The sequence below is a fragment of the Thunnus maccoyii genome, chromosome 4, assembly GCF_910596095.1.
Source record: "Thunnus maccoyii chromosome 4, fThuMac1.1, whole genome shotgun sequence".
NCBI classification, from domain to species: Eukaryota; Metazoa; Chordata; class Actinopteri; order Scombriformes; family Scombridae; genus Thunnus; species Thunnus maccoyii.
In genome coordinates, this window is record NC_056536.1 from 15,985,361 (window position 1) to 16,013,180 (window position 27,820).

At 39.5% G+C, this 27,820-nt stretch overlaps 2 protein-coding genes across 4 annotated transcripts; both read left to right on the forward strand.

Moving 5' to 3' along the window:
- The first annotated feature begins 657 nt into the window (after window positions 1-657).
- Window positions 658-12,759, forward strand: LOC121896470 (trophinin associated protein). 3 transcript variants are annotated; one of them, XM_042410394.1, is made up of 16 exons: window positions 658-851; window positions 1,310-1,417; window positions 1,832-2,069; window positions 2,161-2,629; window positions 2,919-2,980; window positions 3,105-3,156; window positions 3,867-4,018; window positions 4,229-4,280; window positions 4,945-5,099; window positions 5,216-5,270; window positions 5,372-5,454; window positions 5,556-5,627; window positions 6,503-6,610; window positions 6,707-6,998; window positions 7,104-7,306; window positions 12,022-12,759. In XM_042410394.1, exons 2-16 carry the CDS (start codon window positions 1,356-1,358, stop codon window positions 12,094-12,096), a joined length of 2,130 nt encoding a protein of 709 aa, XP_042266328.1. In that variant the 5' UTR covers window positions 658-851; window positions 1,310-1,355; the 3' UTR covers window positions 12,097-12,759. The 3 variants fall into 3 exon arrangements, with proteins under 3 accessions (XP_042266328.1, XP_042266331.1, XP_042266329.1); XM_042410397.1 differs by lacking the exons at window positions 4,229-4,280; window positions 4,945-5,099; XM_042410395.1 differs by lacking the exons at window positions 3,867-4,018; window positions 4,229-4,280.
- Window positions 12,760-15,645: 2,886 nt separating this feature from the next.
- On the forward strand, window positions 15,646-26,470 carry pfkma (phosphofructokinase, muscle a). Its single transcript, XM_042409011.1, has 20 exons — window positions 15,646-15,714; window positions 17,469-17,658; window positions 18,263-18,428; window positions 18,730-18,774; window positions 19,508-19,616; window positions 19,708-19,803; window positions 19,898-19,990; window positions 20,090-20,215; window positions 20,379-20,443; window positions 20,795-20,858; window positions 20,990-21,136; window positions 21,578-21,648; window positions 21,753-21,840; window positions 21,985-22,137; window positions 22,227-22,391; window positions 22,505-22,566; window positions 22,932-23,043; window positions 23,188-23,287; window positions 25,903-26,008; window positions 26,103-26,470. The coding sequence occupies exons 1-20, from the start codon at window positions 15,700-15,702 to the stop codon at window positions 26,242-26,244; spliced, it is 2,115 nt and encodes a 704-aa protein (XP_042264945.1). The 5' UTR covers window positions 15,646-15,699; the 3' UTR covers window positions 26,245-26,470.
- The last annotated feature ends 1,350 nt before the right edge of the window (window positions 26,471-27,820 follow it).

Here is a 27,820-nt window from a genome sequence, read left to right on the forward strand (position 1 = left end):
ACAAATAAAATTGACTTGACTTGACTTGATTTAAGACATCTAAAAATAATGCTTGGAACAATAATGTGTGCCTGATAGGGTTTTCCACCAAAAAAGTATAATTACCACTTTAAAATCCTTAAAAACAGATTCTATGAATATGCAAATATATTTCATTTCAAAAGTTTAACTGCTGGACACAAGATGTCACCATAAAGTTTGTTCTCAGTGTTTGTGCTCTGGAGGATTCAAGTTTCCACATCACACTTTTATAAGTTATATATTTGACCACAACCGCCTTCAAACAATTTGTGCTCGTAGGCTTACGCCTAAAAATCTGATTTTCAGTGAGCACAGAGAAACTTTTCACTTTCAGCGGATGAATGTGAAAACAGCCTTCTAGTGTCAAACATAAGGAACAAGAAACAAGGAAGGAAGCACATTTCATTTGTTTGAAATGTGCTATATAGATAAAGTTTGATTGATTGATTGATTATTTCAGTCTCTACTTGCCGGAGGGGGATGCCGCACACAGTCACGTGGTAAAACAACTTTCGCGTCGTTACCATGGAGCTGTTTATTAAAATCCGTCGCTCATTGGTCAACGATATTGTCATGACCAAAGTGTGCGCAGTCATTGGCTGATACGGCTTCCTGTTGTGACCAATGGCGAAGCGCGCTTTTTTTAACTGCTGCGAGTGCAGGAAGTTGACTGTCCACTGCAGTGTTTGAAGGGACATAATAAGGGAACTTTAAATTTGCACAAAACGCCTGGAAACCAAAAAAACATTTGGAATAAACCGTATGAGAAAGACTTCAGACTTTATTGGATGCTCGGAAGAAAGTACCAGAGGCCCTTTTCTGTTTTGAAAGTATGTAAAATGTGTAATAAACGTCTCTATGTGCGTAACGTTACGTAGCATGTGCTAACTTTAAATTGAGCCTTTCTGCTCAGATTAAAGCTAACTTCTCTTAGTAATGTTTGACAGTCAACACGTTGGTTTGAGCTGCTCAAGAATGTGCTCTATTGATTAGGCTAATAAATGTAATTATTTATCGCGTTGTTAGTTGTTTTTTTTACAGTGCCATTAATGCTGACATTTGGCTGCACAAAGCTAACGTCAGCTTAATTGACTTGCTTGTTTTTGTTTTTTAACTTTCGAGCAATTGCTAAAGTTTTGGACGCAGTTAGTCTGATGTTATTGTTCCTGCTTGTGCATGTTGAATGTATTGTGTCTGTCTTTATACCCCTCTTGTGATTAGCCTGTAACTTATAGTGTTTCATGCTTGGTTGCTGACATGTAATTTGTGCCATTTGTTGCTCCTCTAGTTGTTCTTCACATCTTCATCACCTTCTCCCTCCCCTTGTCATCATTATGGACTCCTCTCCTGTCCTTCGTCAGCAAAGTCACAACAAAATCCGCAGTGACTTTCAGAGGTAAGACAGTTTATGAAGAACCAGACATACTTTTTACTTTCTGCTTGCCTTTAGGGCTGCCTGTGTATTGAACCTCAGTACTTTGTTGATATGGACAGAAATGTTTATGTTGTACCTTGAATTTCCTGTTAGATTTGTAATCTTGTTGACTTCCTTTCTGACAAAAAGTTCCTGATTTAGATTTTTAAAAAATAGTTTAGTTCACTGAGGGAAAAGTCTCATGCAGCTGCTTGTGTTGTTAAAACAAAAAAATATGTTTATATTTCTCAAAGTAATGTATCAAAAATTTTAAAAAAAAACATCTCATCTTGTCGCAGAAGTTCAGGTGTCAGCACCTGTATCGGAAACATTTAAACCAAAACTTTACTCTAGTTGCATCTATGATTTTTCACCTGACTGGTTTTCTCTACACAGAATGAAGAATGAACATAACAAAATGCCAGCAGACCCAAAACCTTTCAAACATGTGTCTGCCACACACCTTCCCAACAAAGATATTGAGAACCAAGATCCAGGAAACTCAGAAGTAGGTAAGAAGGCACCTGTGCGACTGGGTGTAAGCAGGCTTCCGGTGCTAGCAAAGTCCCTTCGTCTTCAGACTCCTTCCGACTTCACTCAGTCCCACTGCGGGTGGGAGGACAAACCCTTGGCTGTGAGTGTCTCCTTCCCATCCTGTCGATTTACATGTTTTCTATTTAATCTGATGACTCCTGTGTCCTTAACACTTTATCATTTTACAACAGGGGAAAGCTAAGAAGAAAAAGACATGCACCAGGCCTGTACCTTTCAACATGACTCAGCCCAAGAGCTCAAGAATGCACACTGAAACTGCACAGCCTCAAACGGCTTCACAGTCAAGGCTTGGCACTCATGCTGTCCAAGCTGAAAACAATGCATGCAATGCTCGTCTAAAAACCCAAAACATTAATGCAAAACCCTCTAAACATCCAGCTCTTTTAAACAACAAGGGGGACTCAACTAAAGGGGCAGGAAAGTTTCATGGAAAGGCGACAGAAAAACCCCACCTGTCAGGACAGTCTGGGCCTTCCAACACATGTAAGACTAATAACACTTTGCATCAGAACAGTGCTGCTCCGTCTACACAGGCTGCTGTTAGTGAAGAGGCCTGTTTGGATAATTTGAACCTGCTCAGTCTCAAAGATCCATCCAAGACATCCCATGTTAGCCAGAACATTTCAAAAGGTCCATCTGGTAAGTTAACTTGTTGTTTTGTCATAACACAGAATACTTCCATTAGTGTACAATATCCCTTTTACCTTGCAGAGTGGGTTTTAACTTATTTGTTTTCATAGTTTTTTACCTACACTACCTGGACTTTATCCATTCTTAAAACTGTAACAACAACACAATTGTAACTTATTATGAACTATATAGCTAGTATTATTAGGATTTTCATGATTTTCTTCGTTGACTACATTGCTCATGTATTTGCTGATGTGAATAGTAGACCACAGTGTTTCTGATTTCTTATGTATTTCAGACAAAGGGGAGAAATTCCAGCCTGACCATGCTGCTCTGCTCAGTGTCCTCCAGAATGAAGGAGTAAGTGCCACAGACCTGGGATCTGCAACTTCACTGTCCATAATAATACAATAGTCATTAGCTGCATTTTTCCTATAGATGTTGAGATTATTTTAATAAACATCTGTTTGTATTCTTTTCGCAGGCCCAGCGAGTGTCTGCCATGAAGAGTCGTCAGAAGGCTGAACCCACTACAGGTGAGCATAACATAACATGCAACGTGTGTGGTTAAATATACAGTGTGTGATCAGAGAAGATATACAAGTTGTTTTTAAACTCATTCACAATGATTGGGTGCATTGTTATTACACCAAATAAGGATATATTTAATGTCTTGTCATTCACAGACAAAGAATTGTGCAGTAAGCGACGTTACTAACGTTTTGGGGTCAATCAGACCACAAAGAGGTTCAACCCTGTTAGACCTCTCATGAACAAATTCCAATAACAGCAATCTAAACAGACTTTGGGATTTGGGAGGGGCGTTGCTGTGTAAAAAGTATTGTCAACACCAAATACAGAACATGGTAAAAATCCATCATATGTAATCATGTTTTACAGAAGCGGACTACTGAAACATGTTGTCATTTTTATGAGCAATTCTTGCAAAATTAGGAAAGTTCATCAAGTGTCAAGCTGATCAAACAAGTATGTTTTTGAGCTGTTAGAGACGGCAGCACATCAGGGTTAAATACAGACACCCATCACAAGTCAAAAGATCCCCAAGTGAATGTTTTAAGACATCTTATTTAGTTTTACCACCAATGAAAGAACCTAAAGTAATCATTTTTATGAATGGTGTGAATTTATTAAATGTGGTTTTAGTAAAACTGAAAAGTATTATTAATTTGTTGTACACTGTTAACAATCAGTGTGATGTAAATGAATTGGCCTTTTCATGTCACAGCTGTTTCAGGATCAGTGAAGTCGGTTCAGTTCTCTCCAGACCCCACCGCACTGAGAAGTATCCTCCTGAACGAGGGGGTGAAGGCTGCAGGGCCCGTGGGTGCTACACCCCGAAACTCAGTCTGTCCTGGCAGAGGGACTTCAATCTACACAGTATGTTCATGTTGAATTTATCACCATTTATTTAAAACATTGAAATTCTAGTCTGACCTTGCTGCTCTGCTCGGTGTCCAGAATGAGGAATCTGCAACAGCACAGTCCAAACCTTATAAATATCTGTTGAGTTGGTGTGATGATAGTCGTTTTTTTTCCTATAGATGTTGAGATTAGTTTAATAAACATCTGTTTATTATCTTTTCGCAGCCCCAGCGAGTGTCTGTCATGAAGAGTCGTCAGAAAGCTGAACCCACTACAGGCGAGTATTATCTAACATGCAACATGTGTGGTTAAAAATGCAGTGTGTGATCACAGTAGATACACAAGTTGTTTTTCTTCTAACCTGAAACATGATATGTAGAGAAATACTGAAGTTTTGAACCTTCACTTTGCCACAAATTGGGCATGAACATTTGATAAAAGTGACAAAATACAGAAATGACCATAAACCTTTGTTATTACACCAGATAAGGATGTAACGTCTTGTCATTCACAGACAAAGAAATGTGTAGTGATGTTTGAGTGACATTTTGGGGTCAATCAGACCACAAAGAGGTTTAACCCTGTTAGACCTTTTATGAACAAATTACTATAAAATTCCAGTTAAAGCGATACAAACAGACTTTGGGATTTGAACGGGCGTTTTCCATTGTTGGCCCTAAACTGTTTGCCTCTCTTTATTACATCCTCTCCCTCAACTGATATTTTGAAAACCCGTCTTAAGACCCTAGTCATCATGAAAACATGAATGGTCACATTCTGGTTTTATTATTTATTTATTTATTTCTCTATTAATTATTTGTTCTCTGTGCATGCAGTTGTGTTTTTAGGATTTAAATCCCATTTTTATTTATTTTATTCTACACTTCTATTAATTTTCCCCTTGATCCTCATAACTATGTCTGTGATTTCTTTGTGCACAGGTGTTTCAGGACCAGTGAGGTCGGTTCAGTTCTCTCCAGACCCCGCCGCACTGAGAAGTATCCTCCTGAATGAGGGGGTGAAGGCTGGAGGGCCCGTGGGTGCTACACCCCGAAACTCAGTCTGTCCTTCAGGCAGAGGGACTTCAATCTACACAGTATGTTCATGTTGAATTTATTCTCATGTGTATTCTGCTTCTTTCTAGTTTAATATGTTTTCGTCAGCTTATTATACTTTTTTGAATCAAAAACACAGTTTTGTTGACTGTTTCAGGCCCAGAGGGTGCCAGTTAGAAAAAATGGTGCGGAGGCAACCAGAGGACCAGTTGGTAAGATGTGACATCATTGTTCTTGTTATCTCAGTGAACCTTAATGCATCCTTATCTCCTCGTCCTTTTACTGCAATGTAACGCAGCTGTTTTATTCTCAGCGGTAGCACTCAAAGACACTCCGTCAAAGAAATGGACACCACAGAGAGTCCGCGACACCAAGCATCAGCCCATGTCTTCCATGGTCAGTATAGACAATATGAGCTGTATGTTCACATTCTGCCTGTTTGCCACGGTGTGTTTTCTCACTGTCATGTCTTCATCTCATGATGCTGCTGTTTTTAGAAATGGAATCTGACGACGCCGTACACTCCCGGGCTGAGACGCTGCAACACCAACCTTCAGCCGCGCCAAGAGGTGAGAGCAGGAAGTCTTGTCCATTTCATAAGATGTGTAGAGAGATTTTACACAAATCTGTTCCAAAGAGCTTTACAAAAACACTGTCTCATGGGAAAACATAATTCATAATCACTATGTACAACATTCAGGTGATAGTTGTTCCAGAGAGTCTTAAAGGTTTTACTAAAAAGGCAACTAAAGGCAGCTACAACAAAGACTTGCCCACGTTTTGATTTTTAACTTAGATATAATAAATTGATACAACATATCAGAAATGTATAGAGGAGGCTCAATGAACTAAAGCAACATTTTAGATATTTATTTTGGATATTTTTTGGCATATCTGCTGCAGCGTTCTGTACCAACTTGATGGGAGAGAAAGGTTTGAGAAATATTTGTGTAACACGAGGAAATAAAAGCATATATACCTCTTTGTAGGTCAGAAAAATACCAAAAAGTGGTCACTGTGGCTTTAAGCAATTTCATTCTTTGTCCGCCTTCTTAAGAATTACAAGATTTTGGATGTGAGAATTTACACTGGAGGATCAATGATTAAGATATCAAATAAGGACTTTTGTGCAAGACTCTAAACGTTATAACATTATAACAACATCCTGTTATCAGAGATCGTGCCAAGATTTTGGGTGCTGAAGATCAATAAACAAATGAATTTACTATTAAGGTCGGCAGTTAATGGGCTGGTTTCAAGTTTTAAAAGTTGGTGGTGATGATGTCTTTAGGAAGTGTCCTTAGTTCATATGAGGAATGTGTAACATTATGCAGGAGTTTGATCCAAAGCTATCATCACTACATCTATTTCTAGCCTCGGTTGTAATGAAGATACGGTGCTAAGTAAGAATTACAACTCATATGATTTACTTGTTTGTTTGCAGGAGGTTGTCCAGAGGTTATTTGATGATCAAGAGGACGAGCAGAGCACAAATGTGGCAGAGAAAGATCCAGGGACACGAGCAGATCAGCTCCCAGTTCAAGCCTCAACTGTAAGAAATGAAATTCACTACTTACCACCAAACAGAGATCCATATTCAGTGAATTTGTTCACATATGTTTTGTTTCCTCTCGACTCACTCCTCTAGATTAAATCCAGTTATGAAGAAAACTTAGAGACCATCAGGACCAAGAGTGAGGAGGATGAGGAGAACAGACAGATTACAGGAGGGCAGCCGTTCTTCCAAGCACCTCAAAGAGAGTCGGTCATTTTTTTCTCGACAGGCAAAACTCTGTTACGAGCTCCACGTTTTGAGAAGCAGGAGAGCTCAGCCCATGAGGAGCAACATGGTCCGGTTTCATCAGAACAGCGAAAAGTGCTTCAAGTACATGAAGGAAAATCATCAGAACCAACCTGTCAGATCAAGAGTCTGCACAGAGGTAACACTGACATCTCTTACAGTCCTCGTACTGTTGGGTCTCTCGTCAACGTTTTCCTGGATTGCAGCTGTGATCTTTTTTTAAAGTTTGTTTTTTTTATTACAGACCTCACTGTTCAGAAGACTTGTGCTCTAAGTCCTGCTGTGGCGATACTGCGCAAGCGCCTTCCTCCCCTGGAGGAGCTGCTCATGGACGAGGAGGTGGCCACCTTCACCTCAGTGTCGGGCCCGACTGCTAACGTGTTCCTCCCTACTCGGCCCCGATGTGGAAACCCGGTGGCCTCCTACCTGCACTTTGAAGAGTCAACTGTGAGTACAACGCTGACAGTGAACATACAAAAAAGAAAAATTAATGGTTCTGTTTGTGGCAGATTATAAACCACAGAAAAATCAATACCCAAAACCCAGTTTAAACACATACACACACGAGGGGAGAGGGATACAAGTTCATCTTAACCACATGTCAAGGACATAAATGCACATAACAGTACATATCATCCATATTTGACTGTTAATTACAGCCCATCAAAAATAGGAGTATAAAAAAACAAAACAGAAGAAGAAAAAATCCCTACACCAGCTCTACCATGCTTCAAAAACTGGTTGCATGAACCTGTTTTGATTATCCACATGATTTAATAATTTAAAAGTTCAACATAAATGGGAAGAATATATATATATATATATATATATATATATACCTGAATATATATATATATATATTCCAGTCTTTGAGAATACGTTTTTTTTTTTTTGCTTGTACCGTCCCCCATCAATAAAGTTGATTGAATGTGTGAAGGCAGATTTAAAGAGTCCTCTGAGAAAGAGAGCCAAGTCCCTGTCAGGAGAGAGGGTCTGATGGTAAAAAAGAAAAAATTATTTACTTATTTATCACAGATTGAAGACACAGAGGGTAAAGTTTTATGTAACATGACCTTTGAATAATGAAAGTGGGGAATCACTTTGAACTGAATTAATGTGTGTCTGCTGTTTATTGAACAACTATGAATACAGGAAAGTGCAGTCCTTCATATTTTATCAGGCGGCACAGCATTGATTTTCCTCTCTTGTGTCCTCTTGATACAGTTGACACATACAGAATCTTTAGAAATAAACTTCTAATCTCTGGCGAAAGAGAAAACAATTCCAAAAGAGGACGTCTCTCAGAAGTGGACTCGAAATGGGGGATGTTTTCTTTCACAAAATGCCGGAGTTGCATATGATGAAAAAAATTGGAGAGAGGTAGATTGTACTTTAAGCTTAATTGACCAAAGGACGTAACCTTGTTGTCTAAATAGAAGTCCGTTATGCACTTAAGCACTTTTACACACCATGTAGCGAATGCTGTGACCCAACAATACTGGAGTAAAGATGTGGTATGTTTATATTGAAATACTAAGGACTTTGTCAATATGTTTAATTTGATAAAAAATCTTCAGTGAATCTCATAAAAAATCAGTAAGGCACAAAACTGTGACTTACTGATTTAATAGCAGATACAGGATATGTGGAAAGTAAACAGACAGTGAGGCAAGTGGTTTTATTAAGGACATAAACTCTAATTTTAGCCACAGGGGGGCAGAATTGAGTGGTTCATGGTCTGTAGAACCACATTACCAGTATACCAGTGCCTAGCATTAGCTGCCCAGTACTAATCTTTAAATACTGGAAGACCCAGACCATCCAGACTGGGCCTAAATATAAGGGTGTTTTTAGATAATCTGTGTTTTTGGTTTTTTTAATAACCCCAAATAAATTCTAAAAGATCGACTCTAGCCTCTTAAAAAATCAGCCAAGATCAATACCGGCAAATTTTGAATAGAGGTACCATCTTTATGGCATTTACTCAATCATAGATGGAGGCAAAATCCTCCAGTATGTTTAGGAAGTTTAGTAAGTTTAGGAATTTTTGAGATTTTAAGCCCTAAATATGTGATATAATCCTGTAAAACTGTGTTTTCTCCAATAAACATAAGTTCACTTTTAGCCCAATTTATAGTGTAACCAGACATTTTACTGAATGATTTAATATATTATTATATATAATGATTACCCACCTCAGGATTAAGGTAACGAGTCGATAATCTGTGCACAGCGTAACAAGATATCCTGATGTAGCAGCTGGATTACCCTCGATGTGAGGATGACTTCTTATCTCAAGTGCTGAAGGTTCTAGTGCCGTAACAACGGAGACAAGTTGTCTCTCTATCTCTCACATCCCCGATACAGACTAACTGGCTCTGATGAGATATTATTTGTTATGACAGAAGATTTAGGACAGCGATAAATCGTTTCAATCCAGTCCACAAAAGTCTTCCTAAATTCAAACCTCCTCAAAATCTCAAATAAATATTTTGATAGAGTCAAAAGCTTTCTGGGCATCCAGAGTCGTGACGGCTGCTTGAGGGTTTTTAATGCAGTCAGAATACAATAAATTCAACAAGTGATGCACATTAAAAAAGGAAAACTTGTCTGGGGTAAAGCCTGCTTGATCCGGGTGGATAATGGTTGCTATATGCTAATTTAATCCAGTGGCCAATACTTTTGTTAAAATTTTGTGATCTAAATTGAACAAGGATATCGGCCGATAATTATCAGGATCCATGTGATCTTCTCCATTTTTCAATAACAGAAATACATTTGCCTTGTTAAGAAAAGGTGAAGTGTTTGTCTTGCAATTGAATCATTAAGAAAGGTGTTAAAATCTCATGAAATACTTGGTAGATCATTTACTTGTGGGACAAAGATAACAAACTAAAGAACTGAGAGTAATCTGTCTCTGCTGCTGTGGAAGTAGAGACGTAGAGATGAGAGTAAAATTCTTTAAAATGATTGTTAATATCTTGTTGATCTGTAAGTATTTGTTTGGTTTCGGGCTGTATTTTATGGATATGAGTCTTCATCAGCTCACCTTAAGTTGTCTTGATAGTACTTTTTGAGGTTTATCACTCAATTCAAAATATTTAGTCTCATCTTTAGTAAAAGACTATTTTCCCTCCAAGGACGCAGTTATATTCAGATTTTAATTTCAGAATCTTGTTATAGTATGTAGTACTATTATATACTCAGACTGTAGTAAAGATGTCTTATATATTTGTTCTATATAAATAATTTCTTGTTCAGTTTCTTTCAGTCTTTTAAATTTTGCTTTTTTCCTTGAGGTCTCAAAAGAAATAATAAATTCTCACAATAACTTTTAAGTTTTTCTCAGAGAGTCTGAAACTTCTCCATTTGTCATTCATCTCTAAAAATTCTCCTTAAAGCCTGATGATGACAGTAGAAGGTCATTAAATCTCTGCTATATTTTGGTTTGGAAAAGCAGGACTGTAGCTGCAGAGTAACGGGACGATGATCAGAGATCAATATACTGTGATAATGTGAGACTGAACCTCCAGTTCTAGTATATGACTGGTGCACATGTCAGTAAAATGAATGATCCTTTTTGTCGGGGTGTTGTATTCTCCAGATGTATATCATATTTCTAGATTTAATCAGATTATTTAGTGTTTGCATTAATTGTTGGAGGAGATTTAGAGGATGATCTGTCTAAAGATGAATCTAAATGCCAATTAAAATCTCCACCAATAAAGATATCAGAGGATCAAAACTTTATGAAAAAATGAGGTTTCATCAGAATTTGGGCCATACATGTTCAACATGGTGATCGGAAATGAATTAATAGAGCCGGAAATCTAAATAAATCTCCCATTAGGATCTATAATCTTGGACTTGAGTATAAATGGAATAATATTATGAAACAGGAGCACTACAGCCCTCACTCGAGATGTAAAAGGTGCGTCGTACACCTGAGAGATCCAGCTGGGTTTTAATATGTATTCAGTGGTTTTAACACTGTGAGTCTCTTGTAGAAATAAAACATCAGTGAATTCAAATAGAGAATAAAACCTTATTTCCAAGCCCCCTAACAGTCCACGAGGTTCGTGTAATTTCATCATTTAGAATTGTGGACATACTTTCAAAATAGTGAAGTAATCAATAATCAATAACCCATAATATTCCTCATGTTATGCAGTCAGTCCTGGTTGTTCCAAAAGAATCAAACATTTAATACACGAATGATATGAAGTAAAACAAACTGAGTGTCCAAATGAAACAGAGAAAATAATAATAATAAAAACAAGACAAAACAGTTGTTTTTAATCTGTTATTTGATATCAAATAATTTGTGACAAATTTGAGCAAATTACTGCTTCTTTTATCTATGTGAAGTGAAATACAACACAGCGGATATTACAAAAAAAACTAGAAATAAGAACAAATATCTGAAGCCTTGTTTGCCCTAAAAGCTGCAATTTTCATGTCACCACATGACAGAAAAGTGTTGAACATGAGTAATAACATCGTGACGATCTTCCAGTCCAACAACCAGAGGGGCTGTTAACGTTCAGTATGATGAGGGAGGCACTAGAAGAAATGTCATGTGATCATTTAAAGCAAAAATACAAAATATGCTTCCCAGAATGACAAACTGTTACTTTACAGTACATTTTTGGTAAAGTTGACCAGAGATGAGCAGTAAGGACGAGGATAATATTCATAATATTCATAATATTCATAATATTCATACCACATTTCATGGTAGTTTGGCTGATAGTTGTTAAGATAAAGTGTTAAAGTGTTGAACAGACACATTATCACCATCTTTAAACCCTGCAGCCACCGAGGGGAAGAAAACAAACGGATGTTGTGACAGTAATGACGTATCATCACAGCAGGTGTTGAACAGAGATTATGATGAATAGTTTGGCATTTTGGGAAATATGCTTACCAGCTTTCTTACTGAGATTTACATGAGAAGATTGATTACGTCTCATAATATGATTAAATACAATGCAGTGTTACAGCCCTACAAACTATCATAACAGCTGATACTATAATAATATGATGATGATGAAATCCAATACTGTACATAGCACTAAAACGTTGAACATGTACGTACATATTTTCTGTTTATTTATACACTCACATTTGACATAAATATATATTTTTCTTTTGTTTTCCAGACATTTGTTCCAATTGGCTTTGATCTCTCCTGCGGCTCTTCTTCTCCACACAGCTCTCCACTGCAGGAGAGATGAAATGCACTACGAATACAGTTGTTTCTTTTTAAGCTTCTGATATCTTTTTTTTTAATAAACCTAATGATGTTTGTCCAACACTGTTGATGCCAGTCTTAATATAGATCCAAAGAGCACTACTGGTATCATTTTTGTTATAAACTCATCAACGTTTTTGTCTTATAAATGTTTCAGACTGACTCTTAATAGATGCTTTCTAAAAAAATAAAGTTTTTTTCTGTTGAATAATGCAGCTTTCATACTGTGGACACCCATATAGTAGATGAATCAATAATGTAGATGAATAACTATTAGAAACAATGTTTGACATGAATAGAAAACTAAATGTGAGGAAAATGTTTTAAAAGGTCAATGAAGACTTGATCAGTGTTATAGCCATAGTATATATATATAGATTAAGGTGGTTTGGATCATTTTTATCTGCGGCTGTGGCTAAAGAGGTGAAGTGGGTTGGTGGTTTGATTCCCAGTTCCTCCTGTCTACGTGTCAAAGTGTCCTCGGGCCTTGAACTGCTGCCATCGGTGTGTGAATGGGGAGAAAAATTGTAGAGCTTTGATAAAAACGCTAAATAATTGCAGAACATTTATGTGTAAAGTTTGTAACTGTAGATTCAAAACGTTCTTCCTGTACAGTGTTTATAATAAATTTATATATGTTATTGTCCGACCACGTGTGATTCTTCTTTCAGCTCATCACTACAAACATTTTACACATAACGGTCAGTTTACGCTTCATGTCTGTGAAAACAGTTGTATGATGTTTTCTAAAGTCTGAGGAAATAACAGCTTATCTCGGTTTTGGACTTGGAGACAATTAATTTATAACAAAAAGCCTGAGTTTCAAACTGGGAGTGAGGAGATTGAAAGATGTGACCAGGCACAAAGACGTTATGTTCATTACATTATTGGAAATCCAGTGTTTTCTGAAACAATTAAGTGACTAATTGTTAATCTTTATTTAAAAATACAAAATATTTTTTGGTGAGTGTTAACGTAAATTGAATAGTAAAATATTAGTCACAGCATTAGTCAGGATCTCTGAACATCTGCTGCTTTGATTTGGAGCATTATTTTATGTCCCTTGAGTTCCCCTTTAACTTTTATCACTATAACAATGTTTTAATTGGGCTGCCAGAGCGTCTTATCAGACCTTCAGGCTTTTCTTTTCGCTGAAGTCTTATGTGATGCCTTCTCCGCTCACTCTTCAGGAGTAAGACTTGGAGACGATCATCTTCATGGCATGATACAAGATATGCCATACTGCTTTACATTCCCCAGGTTGGCTTTGGGCCAGATGTAGAGTTCAAGCCTTTTTCTGGAAACATGTAACAAGCTGCGTCGTGTTCGATCATGTGACACTGTATCCTGTTCAGCGAGAAGACAGTACTGATACTACACATGTGAAATATACCCTGCTGCTGAGTCAGCTCGACTCTGAAAAAACAGTTAACATTTACACTGTTAAATGTCAAACATAACGACAAGTTCCCAAAAAACAAATCTGTTGAGTGACAAACTACAGAAAACTAACGGTATTAAATTTATAATGAAATGAAAGGAAGAAAAAACATTCAAATCAAGCTGTGACTGTGTTTTTATGTCATATATTAATTAATACATTTTCAAATTTGTTCATCGGCACATTGTTTGAACAGGATTCTTAATTTTAGGAGCATTTGAGTTACAGCTGTTCCCTTTAGGTCTCATTTCATGTGTAAAGGTGACAAAATCCACTAAAATGTGTTAATTTTCCTTCAAAATCCTTTTCATTATTTTGTTGTTTTTTATGTGTTAATTAGAAAATGTTAATGAGTATAAATGTTTCTGATCATTCTCATTGTGTTTGTAACTGTCCACTGCAGGTGGTTACAGGCCCTGATGTATATTTAGTAGACTTATGTGAGTGAGAGAGTGGTGGAGGGTGTCGGTGGGAGGGGGCTCGGGACCGGGTTAGGGACAGTAGTCTATAAAGCCTGCGCCTCTGCTCGTCCCTCCCCTGAGAAGCAGAGAGTGAGGAAAGAGTAGCCTTGCTCCGTTTTTTTTTCTCCTTTTTTCCCCCCCTTTGTTGTAGACACCTGTCTGCCCCGCTCCTCTGGAAACATGTCCAAGGATCTCCACCCAACCAGGGACCCCACAAAGATGGGGCTGGGACGCTCCATCGCCGTGCTGACGTCAGGTGGAGACGCCCAAGGTAAGCGGGGGATGATATCCGGAGGGAGGTGGCTATTTCAATCACAGATTTATTTTCAACTTTTTTTAAAAAAAAGAACAACGAGGGGACAATCTGTCGGACAGCATCTTCCCCGCTGATGTGCCTCTGAGCAAAACACCGAATCCCAACAGATGCAGCCTCTATTTTACGGAGGCCAATAAAGTATCATATTAAAGCTGTGATTGCATGACATCTTTAGTAAGTTTAAGAACCACAGCACTGAAAGGCATTTTTCCAAGATGTCATGGTGGCTCGGGTGAAGGCCAGCTGTCTCAGATTGATGGATGTTTGGCTGTAAGTCGTACTTGATGTCAGTGTAATAAGGAGAGTAAGATTACATCTTGGACTTACAGCACCACTAATGTTTATGTATCCACAAAGTCTTTGCATGTCTTTACAAATTATAAAGCCTATAAACTATCACTGTAGGCTATAATTGTGTAGCAGATTTAGATTTAAAATCAAATTTTATGTTTTATGAGTTTTTTAAGCTATCATCCATACAAATTGCCTTTTCCTTAATTAAACCTCAAATTTAAGCATTAAGCTTCAACTCCAGTTGAAGTTCAACTGGATGATGTCTCATATTCATCTCCTATTTCTGTGCAATCTTTATTCACTGAGTCCAAATCTGACTCTAACCCTTTGTGTGGCAGCTTTATGTACCCTCTTGTCCTTCCTCGTGCGTTCCCTTATTTCACGTCTTTGGAGCTAATTTTAGCGGCTGTGACCTTTTTCTGGTATGGAGGAGAGAAACGCCCCCATTCACAGCTGCTGTTTGGTGAAACAAGAGCTGCAGCATGCCAGCCTGCCACAACACAGCCTCACACTGTGGGCTTTAGTGTACCGCACATCCAAGGGAGAGACTGTACTCAAGACATACAGAACCATAAACTCAGCTTTCCCTGTGCCTATTTTTGTCTCATCTGTTGCCAATGTACAAGAAGGTCAAGTCATTTAAAGGTCAAATGGATCAAATAAATCCTTAGCTGGTTTCTGACAGGTAAATTAAAATAACACCTGACATTGTCTTATGATGTGAGTAAATCAGACCTCAATCATAATAAATATGTGTGTGTGTCTCAGGTATGAACGCTGCTGTGAGAGCCACAGTCAGAGTTGGTCTCTACACCGGAGCCAAAGTCTACTTTGTTCATGAGGTATGAGCTGCACACGTCCATGATATTACAAATAAATACAAAACAGAGACTCACAAGACTATAAGACATTAATACATTATGAAAGTCTTGAAAGAAAATAAATTGTATTTTGTTGCAGTGCAGTTATTTGTAGTAGCAGCAGTATTAATAATGTTACTGTGTGCTGCAGGGCTACCAGGGCCTGGTGGATGGAGGAGCAAACATCCAACCCGCCACATGGGAGAGTGTCTCCATGATGCTGCAGCTGGTGAGTGTCATGCTGCCAAATAAACACACACGCAGATACACACAATTAAATCCACCAGCAAGAGACACTTTTTGCTAAAATATGCATGAATGTTCACATGGGACAGAATAGAGTTGTTTATTTGTGTCATTAAAGGGTCGGTTCACCCAACTTTTTCATTTAGATTTGCGTCTAGCCATATAAAGTTTGGTGTTGCTGTGATTTGTTCAGGTTTTGAGATAAACAAGCGGAGGTGAGAGGAATTTGTTTATGGTTGTCACAACATTGAAAGATTACAGTTTAAAAGGTCAACAACAACACTGTCAACTATTTTCATGGGGACTATTTCTTTGGCATTTTGGCATTTGACAGAAAGGTCTGTGGATCATCTAAAGTAACAGGGACACTTTTCAGTCACCATTATGCCTAAATATGACTCATGGAGCAGCTGCTCAGTGTGGATGTGGACTCTTGGTCTTGTGATGGAGGGACACCTTTTTGTTGAACTTTGGAAATGTCTTTTTTTTTTTTTATTGCTGTGAGCAGCACAAACAATTCCATTCATCTCACCACAGCAGAAATCTCAAAGACGGATGTCTACAAACCTGTCCACATAGAAGATGAATTATCTGCCTGAGAAGACATATTTTTTGTAATTTGGATGAGCAAATCCTTTAAACTTTAAAGGATAGGTTCACAATTGTTCAAGTGTGTCCTAAAACAATATTCAGATGTTTAAATGAACATTGACACATGTTTTTCTTGCTATAATCATCGCTCCTGTTCACACTGACCATTAGAAGATACCATCATAATTCTTCTTTTTAGTGCCAAAGTCCCTCTTCTTGTTACTGTACTTCCACTGCAGCTGAACAGGAAAACACTGTCCATCGAGACACAAAGAGGGAAATTTAAACAAAAAAGACTATAACTGTGAATGATATCCATGTTATTTGATTCAGGCAGCTGGAGCCTCATATTATCTTCAGATAAACATTTTAATACATTTTGCTCAAGACGAGGACTGTGGATTGTGGCCCCCATCACTTACATTGTAAGCACATTTGAAGGGATCTTCTGATGGTCAGTATGAACAGGAGGAATAATTACAGGAAGAAAAACCTGTTTCAATGTTTATTTGGGCTCCTGACTATTGTTTTAAGACAGACTTGAAAAATTGTGAACCCGCCCTTTAGTATCCTTCTTCACTTGGAGTCAACAGCTTCCTTCACATCCCCTGAACTCTGACAACATGAGAAACTGATTTTTGAGTGATGATATTAAAAGGCTGCTGCTGCCCTGTGACTAAAGGACTGGAGGTGCAGTAATACTGTGAAACTCGTGACTCACATTTCTCCCCATCATCTCTGTTTAAATAAAGAGACCTGGCAGTGCAGACGGCATGACACGTGAAGATTCATGAAGTGTGTGACAGTGAGCGACTAAGTGGCCACTCACAGGCTGCAGCAAATTTCTAGGATATCACTTCTAAAGTGTCTGCCGCATTTATCCAGCATGATGCAACTTCACCTGATGTGACTTCAAGGCATCTTAACGAGTCTAATTCCACAGTGTTGTAAAGCCGCCCTGACGCACATCCCACCACAGAGATTAATATTTAAGGGGTAATTCTGGATGTTTGTAATGGAAAAAACATGTCAGTTTAAATGTCAGTGATCACTGCACTAAGAAAGTCTTCTTCCTTAAAGCCAGAAAAATGTTGGCGTGTCAGTAACTGTGTTGAAAACAGCTTCTCCTCTTTCTTCACATGTAAGGGAGGAACTGTCATCGGCAGCGCTCGCTGCAAGGACTTCAGGGCCAGAGAGGGTCGTATGAAGGCAGCTCACAACTTGGTGAAACTTGGCATCACTAACCTGTGTGTGATTGGAGGCGACGGCAGTCTGACTGGAGCCAACGCATTCAGGACTGAGTGGAGCGAACTGCTGGTTGACCTGGTCCGAGATGGTAAAGAGATGAACTTGATTAGAGTGTCAATGAGTCCTGAGTATCTCCCTCAGCTCAGTTTGTACTCTCTTCATTCAGAGATTCTTTTCTTATCCTTCACTGAAATCCTGTAATTGATTTAGAATACAGTATTTTGTAAAGTATTCATTATTGTTTTACAAAAAATATTTTTTTTCCATCAACAAATCAAGAAACCATGCACACAAAGATACAATTACTTTCCAAAGTAGCCAAAATGAGATGTTGTCACTCTTATGTGGGTGAATAAAACACACCGCTGATCTAATACAGTTCCTCCAAACGAATAACCAACCAGGCAAAGAAGGAAACTGTCCCAGAGTAGCAGATGCTCAGGAGCCCTGATACTCCATATTCATTATGTTGAGTTAGTTTGTGTAAATTTGATTTTGGGGAGAATCTGCATTACTAATCCAGACATTCAGATGAAATGATGACAGTTGTGTCAACACCTGTGTCAACATCTGAGATAAAAACCTAAGAAAAGAATTACATGAATCAACAAAACTTTTTACAACTTTAAATCTTACTATAGGCTTTATATGTTTCTTGTTGTTACTGACTGTCTTTTTTGCATTTTCTGCAGGTAAGATTACAGAAGAAGAGGCAAAAAAATCCTCCCATCTGAACATCGTCGGCATGGTCGGCTCCATCGACAATGACTTCTGTGGCACTGACATGACCATTGGCACCGACTCCGCTCTACACCGCATCATTGAGGTGGTGGACGCCATCACCACAACCGCACAGAGGTCAGACATCACTGTAACTCTCCCTAAGATACATTTAATTCATCCATGAGGGTAAAATTAGATCATACTGTCGCAGCGGCAGTGAAGTATGAAGCAATTATGAGACAAAATAGATGTTGACTCACTGACAAATTAAAGAAAAATGAAGATGCTTGCTTCATGGTTTTACAAGCTAATATAGTCCACTGTGTGAGTGAAAACACAGAATTTTCAGATGTGTAAATGTGTGTAGTTGGATATTTTGGTGTTTTATTCATTATAGTTTCCTCCTTTCTTATTTGTGAAATATTTTCCTCCACAGCCACCAGAGGACGTTCATCCTGGAAGTGATGGGCCGACACTGTGGGTCAGTAGCTTGCGTATATCTATTTGTGTGTATGTTGTGTATTGACAAGCACACATGTGAGTGTATGACATAAACATATAACCTATTGTAGCATGACAATCACCTACTGCTGATATTTTGTCAAAATGAAGGAAATCTTTTTAACTTTTTCTCAATTCAATTTGTTTTTTTTTTAGTGAACCAATTTAACAGTGTATCTTTAGTGCTTAGCTCGACATGTATCAAATAAACATAATTGTTGTTTTTTGTGGTGAGAAAAACAATGTCAGTCAATAACACCATTGTAGATATTTTCACAATTGCTCCATCGGGGCGTCCTGGTGATGAAGCAGTTTAAGATGCTGACTATGTATTTGCAATGACGCCAGTTCAAGTCCAGCTGAGGATCTTTGTTGCTTGTCATCCCTCGTCTCTTCTTTCATTTTCCCGTCACATCTCTGCTTTCGACTTATATAACAGCAAGAAAAGAACTATTTCTCAATGATATCTTACTTACCCACAAATTAATATGATTCTGCTATGAGTTTTTCATACCTGAACAAGCTGTTTCAATAGTGTAAACACAGTACATCAAATTAAGGATGAATTATTGACATTATTAAAGAAAAAGGGTTGAATATTACATGTGTTTTACACATTTGCTGAAAAGGTTTCAAATGTACCTGTATACTTGTGCCTGAATTATGTGTGTGTGTGTGTGTGTGTGTGTGTGTGTGTGTGTGTCGGGCTGCAGGTACCTGGCCCTGGTGACGGCTCTGGCCTGTGGTGCCGACTGGGTGTTCATTCCAGAGATGCCACCAGATGAGGGCTGGGAGGACCACTTGTGCAGGAGGCTGACAAACGTATGCGTCCCTGTATTTGCAGATGTTCTGAACACTACGACGTGTTTAATTCAGAATGCACAACATTACATCTTCTCATTATTTCTTTCAGCAAAGGGCCAGAGGTTCTCGTCTGAATGTGATCATCGTAGCTGAGGGCGCGATGACCAGAGATGGCAAAGCGATTACATCTGACGACATTAAAAAGGTGAGTCCTGCTCTCTTGTGTCAGTTGAGTAAAGTGCTACTGCAGGTTGCACTGACAATATAACAAACTAACAGCTGGATTTCTTCGTCCCCAGTTGGTGACTGACAGACTCGGCTTTGATACTCGCGCCACTGTCCTCGGACATGTACAGAGAGGAGGCACACCTTCCGCCTTCGACAGAATCCTGGTATCCATCTCTGTAAAACACAAACTATAATTGTAGCTCACCTCACATGCACACTTGATGAACTGACTGTGTGTGTGTGTGTGTGTGTGTGTTGTTCAGGGCAGCAGGATGGGTGTGGAGGCTGTGATGGCGCTGCTGGAGGCCACTCCCGACACTCCTGCCTGTGTGGTCAGCCTGTCCGGGAACCAGGCAGTCAGACTGCCGCTCATGGAGTGTGTGCAAGTGGTACGTCAAAATATTTTCATGCCAGCAAGAATCCACTAGGTTTTAGGTACTTTCATAGGATGTTACTCTACTTGTTTAAGAGGATATATGTGCTCATATTAAAGTCTGAGATTTCTCCGTCTTTCTCCTTCTCAAACTCTCTGTCCCCCTTCTTGCTTCATAGACCAAAGATGTGACTGCTGCCATGGCTGAGGGCAGATTTGAGGATGCTATCAAGCTCAGAGGAAAGTAAGAAGAATGTCCTCTTAAATGTACTGGAGTGTAATCACAATGACACCACAAACAACTTAATTATTCCATCAAACTTTTTAAGTTTTGGCTTTTTGAGTCATTTCTGAGTGCAAGATTATAGTCTGAATGAATTGAACAAAGAAAATATACATGATAAACAAAAAACAGAACAAAAAAGTACATAAAACACAGAAAAACATACAGCACAAAGTAAATAATGAAAAGAAGAATGAGATTAGAGCAGCCCCTCGCATAGTATAAAATATCTTAGAGAAATATTGGCATAATAACATTTTGAAAGTAAGAAAAAATTATCAACACTTACACAACCTTATTTATGATGTGCAGGAGTTTTGAGAACAACTGGAACACATACAAGCTGCTGGCTCACATCAACCCCCCAGATGTTAAGGTGAGAACCATTCGTTTTCTAAAAAAGACTCTTAAGACATTAGTAAAGATTATTCTTAATAAAAAAAGAAAAGAATGAATGTCTTCGTTAAGTAACCCTTCAACTATCTCCTTCTCTCTCTGTCTTGCCAGAGCAACATCAATGTGGCCATCATGAACATCGGTGCTCCCTGTGCTGGTATGAATGCAGCCGTCCGTTCAGCGGTCAGGATGGGTCTCATCCAGGGTCACAACATGTTGGCTGTCCACGACGGCTTCGACGGTCTGGCTCATGGACAGGTAACTGGCATTGTAAACCGAGGGATCCAGGAAAAAATAAAGTCGTGTTTACATCTCTTAGTTCAAGATGCTTCGTGCTTTATAAATGGCCACATAGTCTGTAGCTGCAAAAACTAATCATTTATCTTTTGGCCAACTTTCCACAAACTTCCACTGAAATCTGAAGTAGTGTTTTGTAGTTTTTGAGACATCCAAAGATCATGATCAAATGGACAGTACAATATTGAATGTATTTCATTCCCAACCTCATCCAAATCCCACAGGTGACACTTTCTCTCCTTCAGTTTGGGACTAAATGGAAAATGACACACAAAGGGAACTCATTTCTAAATATATACTGTAAACCAAACTTTGTGTTATTCGTCACTGTTTCCCAATTGTTTTACATGTTGTAGTATTTAATATGTTACGTTTTCAATCGATCATTTTCTCTCATTGCAGGTTGAGCCCATCACCTGGACCTCAGTGAGTGGCTGGACTGGAAAAGGAGGGTCAATGTTGGGCACCAAGAGGTAAAGAGTTAGTTATTGTTCTTTTTTTTCAGTGGTACAGCTTTGTTATAAAGAAAACTTGGATTTCATTATAACTTTGTGTTATTTGTCTCTGTTCTCCAAAGAACTCTGCCTGGTAAAATACTGGAGGAAATCAGCCAGAACATTGCCAAGTTCAACATCCATGCTTTGGTGATTATTGGTGGATTTGAGGTAAGATGTGACAGCTGTTCTTCTTCTTTAAATCCAGAAGTCATGTGTCAGTCTCAATGATAAATTCACCGTTAAGATTGAAAGCTTGACAGTTATTGCCCTCTTTTAGAAGCACACAAACAAATGAATCTTCATCTCCTGCAGGCCTACGTTGGAGGTCTGGAGCTGGTTCAGGCCAGAGAGAAATACGAGGAGATGTGCATTCCCATCGTGGTTATCCCCGCCACTGTCTCCAACAACGTCCCCGGCTCCGACTTCAGCATTGGTGCTGACACTGCCCTCAACACCATCACCTCTGTCAGTGCCTTCACAGCAGATACACACACATATACAGTATACGTAACAATCTGGAGCTAAACACATTTCTGTTATGTTTTCTTCTGCAGACCTGTGACAGAATCAAGCAGTCTGCAGCAGGAACCAAGCGTCGCGTGTTCATCGTTGAAACCATGGGTGGATACTGCGGCTACTTGGCCACCATGGCTGGTCTGGCTGCTGGGGCCGATGCTGCCTACATCTATGAGGACAAATTCAGCATTAAAGACCTGGAGGTGAGCTGAAGATCATGGAAGAACAGCACCTGTTTACCCATTTGTTTGTTTTAGTCTCTGCACCCTGAGTGCTGATGTATTCTGAGTGTGTGATCAGTCCACTTGTTCTACAGACAAACGTCGAGCATCTTGTGCAGAAGATGAAGACAACAGTGAAGAGAGGTTTGATTCTCAGGTAGGTTTTGTTCAAGTGTGACCCAGAAGTGCAGCAGATTTAATTGAAGTATAGTGTTTAAGTACTAGTAGTCTTGATGAATACCACTTAACACACATGTTGTCGCTCACATTAATCACAGCTCTAAATTCAGATGCTGGACACAAAGTTGATTTAGAAATGTATAGCTAACAAGCTTAGGTATAAACTTTTAATCAAGAATTCAAAATGTTTAATTAACATAAGTGAGTGTTTTTTTAGGAAAGTGACCATGATTTATAAATAATCCACTCTGTTTTTTTTTAACACATTCTGCACCTATTAAACAAAACAAAAATCTTTCCAGATAACAGTACAATGATCTGTCACTGTTCCTTCTACAACAGGAATGAGAACTCTAACGCCAACTACACCACTGACTTCATCTTCAACTTGTACTCAGAGGAGGGCAAAGGCATCTTTGACTGCCGCAAGAATGTTCTGGGACACATGCAACAGGTCTGTTTGTGTGCTGAAGTGTTAATATGAACCATAATATATAAGTTAGAATCCACTCCAAGTATAAAGGAACAGATTATGTCCTTGTCGTTCTACATTACAACGTAACTGATGCTACACTTGTCTGTCCTCTATCGACTACAGGGTGGTACTCCAACACCCTTTGACAGAAACTTTGGCACAAAGATGGGAGCCAAGTCTGTTCTGTGGCTGACGGAGAAGCTCAAGGAGTGCTATAGGCATGGTACGTTGACCTAAAATCAAATGTTCATTCTGCACATTTTAAGAAAACCAACAGCCAGAGGTGGACTGCAACTGTAACACTGTTTATTCTTAGTGTGAAGTATTAACTTCACAGTTACTGCATTAAAACTACTTTGGGGTCGTAGGTAAAGTAAGACCATAGGGACAATTTCTTCAGTCGAACTTGTCTACTTTAATGTCTGCTGCAACAGTAAGACAACAGCACGCCGACAACGACGATACATCTGCTCAAGTTTTATGGCACATCACTCCACCAATCTAAACAGTTGCTAACACTGCAGCTCCTAATCTACACAAACATAAAGACACATTTAAAATAAAGCATATGTAATTACTATAATTAATCTAATTATGTAAATCATCCCACATTATCATATAGTATAAGTAATACTATATATACTACAAAATAAATCCTCGCAAAAATGTATTTACTCAAGTAGCAATTTTGAGGTACCTAATAATATAATAATATAACACTTCTTGGGACATTTATCTGAATAACAAGTACTTTTATATTTGATATCTTTGAGCTTATCACACTTTTGTACTTTTACTTAAGTAAAAGTCTCAATACAACATTTTTACTTGTAATATTATATTTTTACATTATTATATGGCTACTTTTACTTAGTAAGTAAAGGATCTGAGTATTTCTTCCACCACTGCCAACAGGAATTATATGATAAATTATACGATTTATGAGTGATGCATACAGATCCACTGACCCCCCAACCGACCAACCAACCACCCACCCCCACCTCTACCTACACACCCATTGTTAAGCTGCAACCTAGAATGAACTCTGTGAGCCGCATGGAGATGACATGAACTCAGTGACTGACTGTATAACAGCTTCTGTCTGGATAACACCATCCCCACCAGGACAGTGTGGTGCTTCCCCAGTAATAAGCCCTGGATGACCATTGACCTGAAGAAGCTGCTGAATAAGAAGAAGGGAGCCTTCGGGGATGGGGGCAGGGAACTACTGAGGAGTGTGCAGAGGGAGATGAAGGTGAGGCTGAGGGAGAGAAAGGAGGCATACAGGAAAAAGCTGCAGAGCAACCTCCAGCAAAACAACATGCAGGATGTTTGTTCAGGAATTAAAAATATTATGGGCTTCAAGGTGAAGGGGGATCAGGCTGAGGGAAGTTTGGACAAAGCCAATAAGTTGAACCTGTTCTTCAACAGGTTCAGCACAGGACCCTCCTCCTCCTCCTCCTCTTCCTCCCCTGTTCCTAGCCACACAGACCCTACACCCTCCCTGCCCCCGCAGCTCCTTCCCTCTCACACCTCCCATCTCCCAGGTGATCAAGACCACGGACTAATAACACTTGTGCCTTCCCTCACCACCCATCCCCCACCATGGACTTCAACAAAGCCCCATCAACACCTCCCCCTACATCAAGAAACACTGAGCCCCCCTCTGCCTCCCCCACCCGCCTGTCTGTTTCCAGCAGTCAGGTGAAGAGGCAGCCGGAGAGACTGCACCACAACAAGGACGGTATCAGCCCCAGGGTCCTGAAGGTCTGCGCGGACCAGCTATGTAGGCTTCTACAGCACCTCTTCAACCTTAGCCTGAGCCAGGAGAAGGTTCCAGTGCTTTGGAAGACATCCTGCCTGGTAAGAAGTCTTCTCCATCTGCCCACAATGACTATAGACCTGTTGCCCTAACATCACACATCATAAACATCCTCGAGAGACGGATATTGGCCCATCTCAGACCTCAGGTGAGCACCTCTCCAGACCCACTGCAGTTTGCCTGCTGCCTCAGGGTCAGAGTTGAAGACGCCATCATCTGCCTGCTTCAGCGAGCCCACTCTCACCTGAATAAAGCAGGTGAAGATCATGTTCTTTGATTTCCCTGGTGCCTTTAACAGGTTCCAGCCTACACTACTGTGTGAGAAGCTCCAAAAGATGCAGGTAGACGCCTCCACAACCTCCTGGATTATTGACTACTTGATGGACAGACCACAGTTTGTGCAGCTGAGGGGATGCATGTCTGAACAGGTGGTTAGCAACACAGGAGCACTACAGGAACCTGTACTCTTGCCTTTTCTCTTCTGCGTGTATACCTCAGACTTCCAATACAACTCAGAGTCCTGTCATCTGCAGAAATTTTGCACTCTTACTCTCTTACTCTGCAGTTGTCGGTTGTGTCAGTGGTGGACAGGAGACTGAGTACAGGGAACTGGTGGACATCTTTGTGGCTTTGTGTAGGAACAACCACCTCCTTTTAAATGTGACCAAGATGAAGGAGATGGTTGTGGATTTTAGGAGGACCAGGACTACACTAAACACTATTTCCATCCTGGGAGAAGAGGTGGAGGTGGTGGAGGGCTACAGATACCTGGATGTTCACCTTGTCAACAGACCGGACTGGAAATGTAACACTTAGGCTGTCTACAGGAAGTGACAGAGCAGACTCTATTTCTTGAGGAAGCTTAGGTCCTGTGTGTATTTTTTGTCATTGCTGTGATAGCTGCTGTAACACTGAAATTTCCCTTTGGGGATAAATATAGTACTCTATCTATAAGTTGATAGTAAAGAGCATTACGTACATGACGTGTTAACTGAACTGTTTCACTTCTTCTTTAGGTCGTATCTTCGCCAACACACCAGACTCTGCCTGCGTACTGGGCATGAGGAAGAGGGCGCTCACCTTCCAGCCTCTTGCTGATCTGAAGGGAGACACAGATTTTGAGTAAGATGCATATCTTTTCATATGACATACTGCACTACAAGTAACAAGTTTAATGGTTGAACGTCTGTAATGATACCTCCTCTGTCTGCTGCAGTCACCGCATCCCAAGGACACAGTGGTGGCTGAAGATCAGGCCCATCATGAAGATCCTGGCCAAGTACGACATCAAACTAGACACGTCCGAGCACGCCGACATTGAGCACGTGATCAAGAAGAGGACTGCTCTCGCAATGTAGACTCAGTTTGTTCCAGAGGAGCACACAGATAGGGGCAATTTTTCTGTTCCATTACAACGTATTTTTCTTTTTGTCCAACTACCTAACCTTTCTTATCTTTATTGTGTGCTCTCTTGTCGAATCCAGTGTTATGTAGCACCTCTAACTCTCAAAACAATCAGTGTATCTGTGTATATGTTTTGCAGAAGATACAAGACACAGAATAAAGATATATTTCAAACCAAAAGTTGCATTGTTGGTGATTTGTGTTCAGTTAGCAGAATGTGATTTGTCCTGAGAAATGAATATAGTCAGGAGACTCTTATTCTCAGTTTGCATACAATATCCTGGAAACAATGACCCCACATTAAAACATACACAGTACAGACAGTAAATAAAAGGTGTGGGAGCTGTATAACCTGTTTTTTTCCCAAGCAGCTGTGATTCAGGACAAATAGGACCCAGGTGTGCGTGTGAAAAACAGCCACAAAAAGCAGCTGCATACGGGGAGTGTTCATCCCTTCTTCCATCTTTCTGTATCCTCTTGTTCCTGTTCATGGAGGCACCAGCAGCTGTAAGCAGGTAAAGATAGAGACACACAGAGACTCATTGTGATCTATGTGTCATCTCTGTTGCACTGATCTCCTTCAAAATATCAACCATTATTGGCGAGAAACATACAGACGTGGCTGAAAATATTGGTACCCTTCCACCTTTAAAAAAAAAAAAAAAATGTCTGTATTAAGTTGAAACCGACTGAACTATATAGTGTCCACCATTTTTTATTTCACATTGAATAAAACTGAAACTTTGCTTTTGATTTACAACTTAACATATTATTTAATACAATAAAACAAGTGAAAATGGCCAAAAATATTGGTACCCTTAACTTAATATTTTGTAGCACAGCCTTTGAGGCAATAACTGCAGTCAAGTCCTTTCTGTAACTCTGAATAAGGTTTCTACACTTCTCCACTAGTAGTTCAGCCTCGTCTTGAGCAAACTGCTCCAGTTCTCACAGGTTTGATGGGTGTCATCTCACAACTGCAAGTTTCAGCTCTTTCCGCAGATGTTCAATGGGATTCAGGTCAGGACTCATAGCAGGCCACTTCAGAATGGTCCAACGTTTTCTTCTCATCCACTCTTGGTTGCATTTTGATGTATGATGACCGATGACTAAGACACAGCTTTTTGACACTTGGCTGTATGATTCACTTCAAAATGCCTCGATAGTCTTCTGATGTCATTGTGCCCTGCTCAGATTCAAGGCACTCAGTGCCTGAGGCAGCAAATCAACCCCAAAACATCACTGAGCCTCCTCCATGTTTCACGGTAGGCATGGTGCTCTTTTCTTTGAAGGCTTCATCTTTTTCTTCTGTAAACATAGGGTTGGTGTGATTTACCAGAAAGCTCTAATTTTGTTTAATCTGTCCAAAGCATATTTGCCCAGAAGGACTGTGACTTGCTGACATGCATTTTGGCAAGTCCAGTCTGGCTTTTCTTTGTCTCCCTCTTAGAATCGGAGTCTTCCTGGGTTTTCTACCATGGAGCCCATTTTCATTCAGACAGCGACAGATGGTGCAAATTGACACTAGTG

Excerpts from the sequence above, each read along its gene's own strand:
- pfkma (XM_042409011.1), top strand. Across the intron at positions 19,617-19,707 it reads TGTGCAGGAGGCTGACAAAC|CAAAGGGCCAGAGGTTCTCG; the intron begins GTATGCGTCCCT and ends TATTTCTTTCAG. Across the intron at positions 21,841-21,984 it reads TGATTATTGGTGGATTTGAG|GCCTACGTTGGAGGTCTGGA; the intron begins GTAAGATGTGAC and ends CATCTCCTGCAG.
- LOC121896470 (XM_042410394.1), top strand. The coding sequence starts at position 1,356 with ATGGACTCCTCTCCTGTCCTTCGTCAGCAAAGTCACAACAAAATCCGC. Across the intron at positions 2,981-3,104 it reads GTGTCCTCCAGAATGAAGGA|GCCCAGCGAGTGTCTGCCAT; the intron begins GTAAGTGCCACA and ends TTCTTTTCGCAG. Across the intron at positions 6,611-6,706 it reads TCCCAGTTCAAGCCTCAACT|ATTAAATCCAGTTATGAAGA; the intron begins GTAAGAAATGAA and ends TCACTCCTCTAG.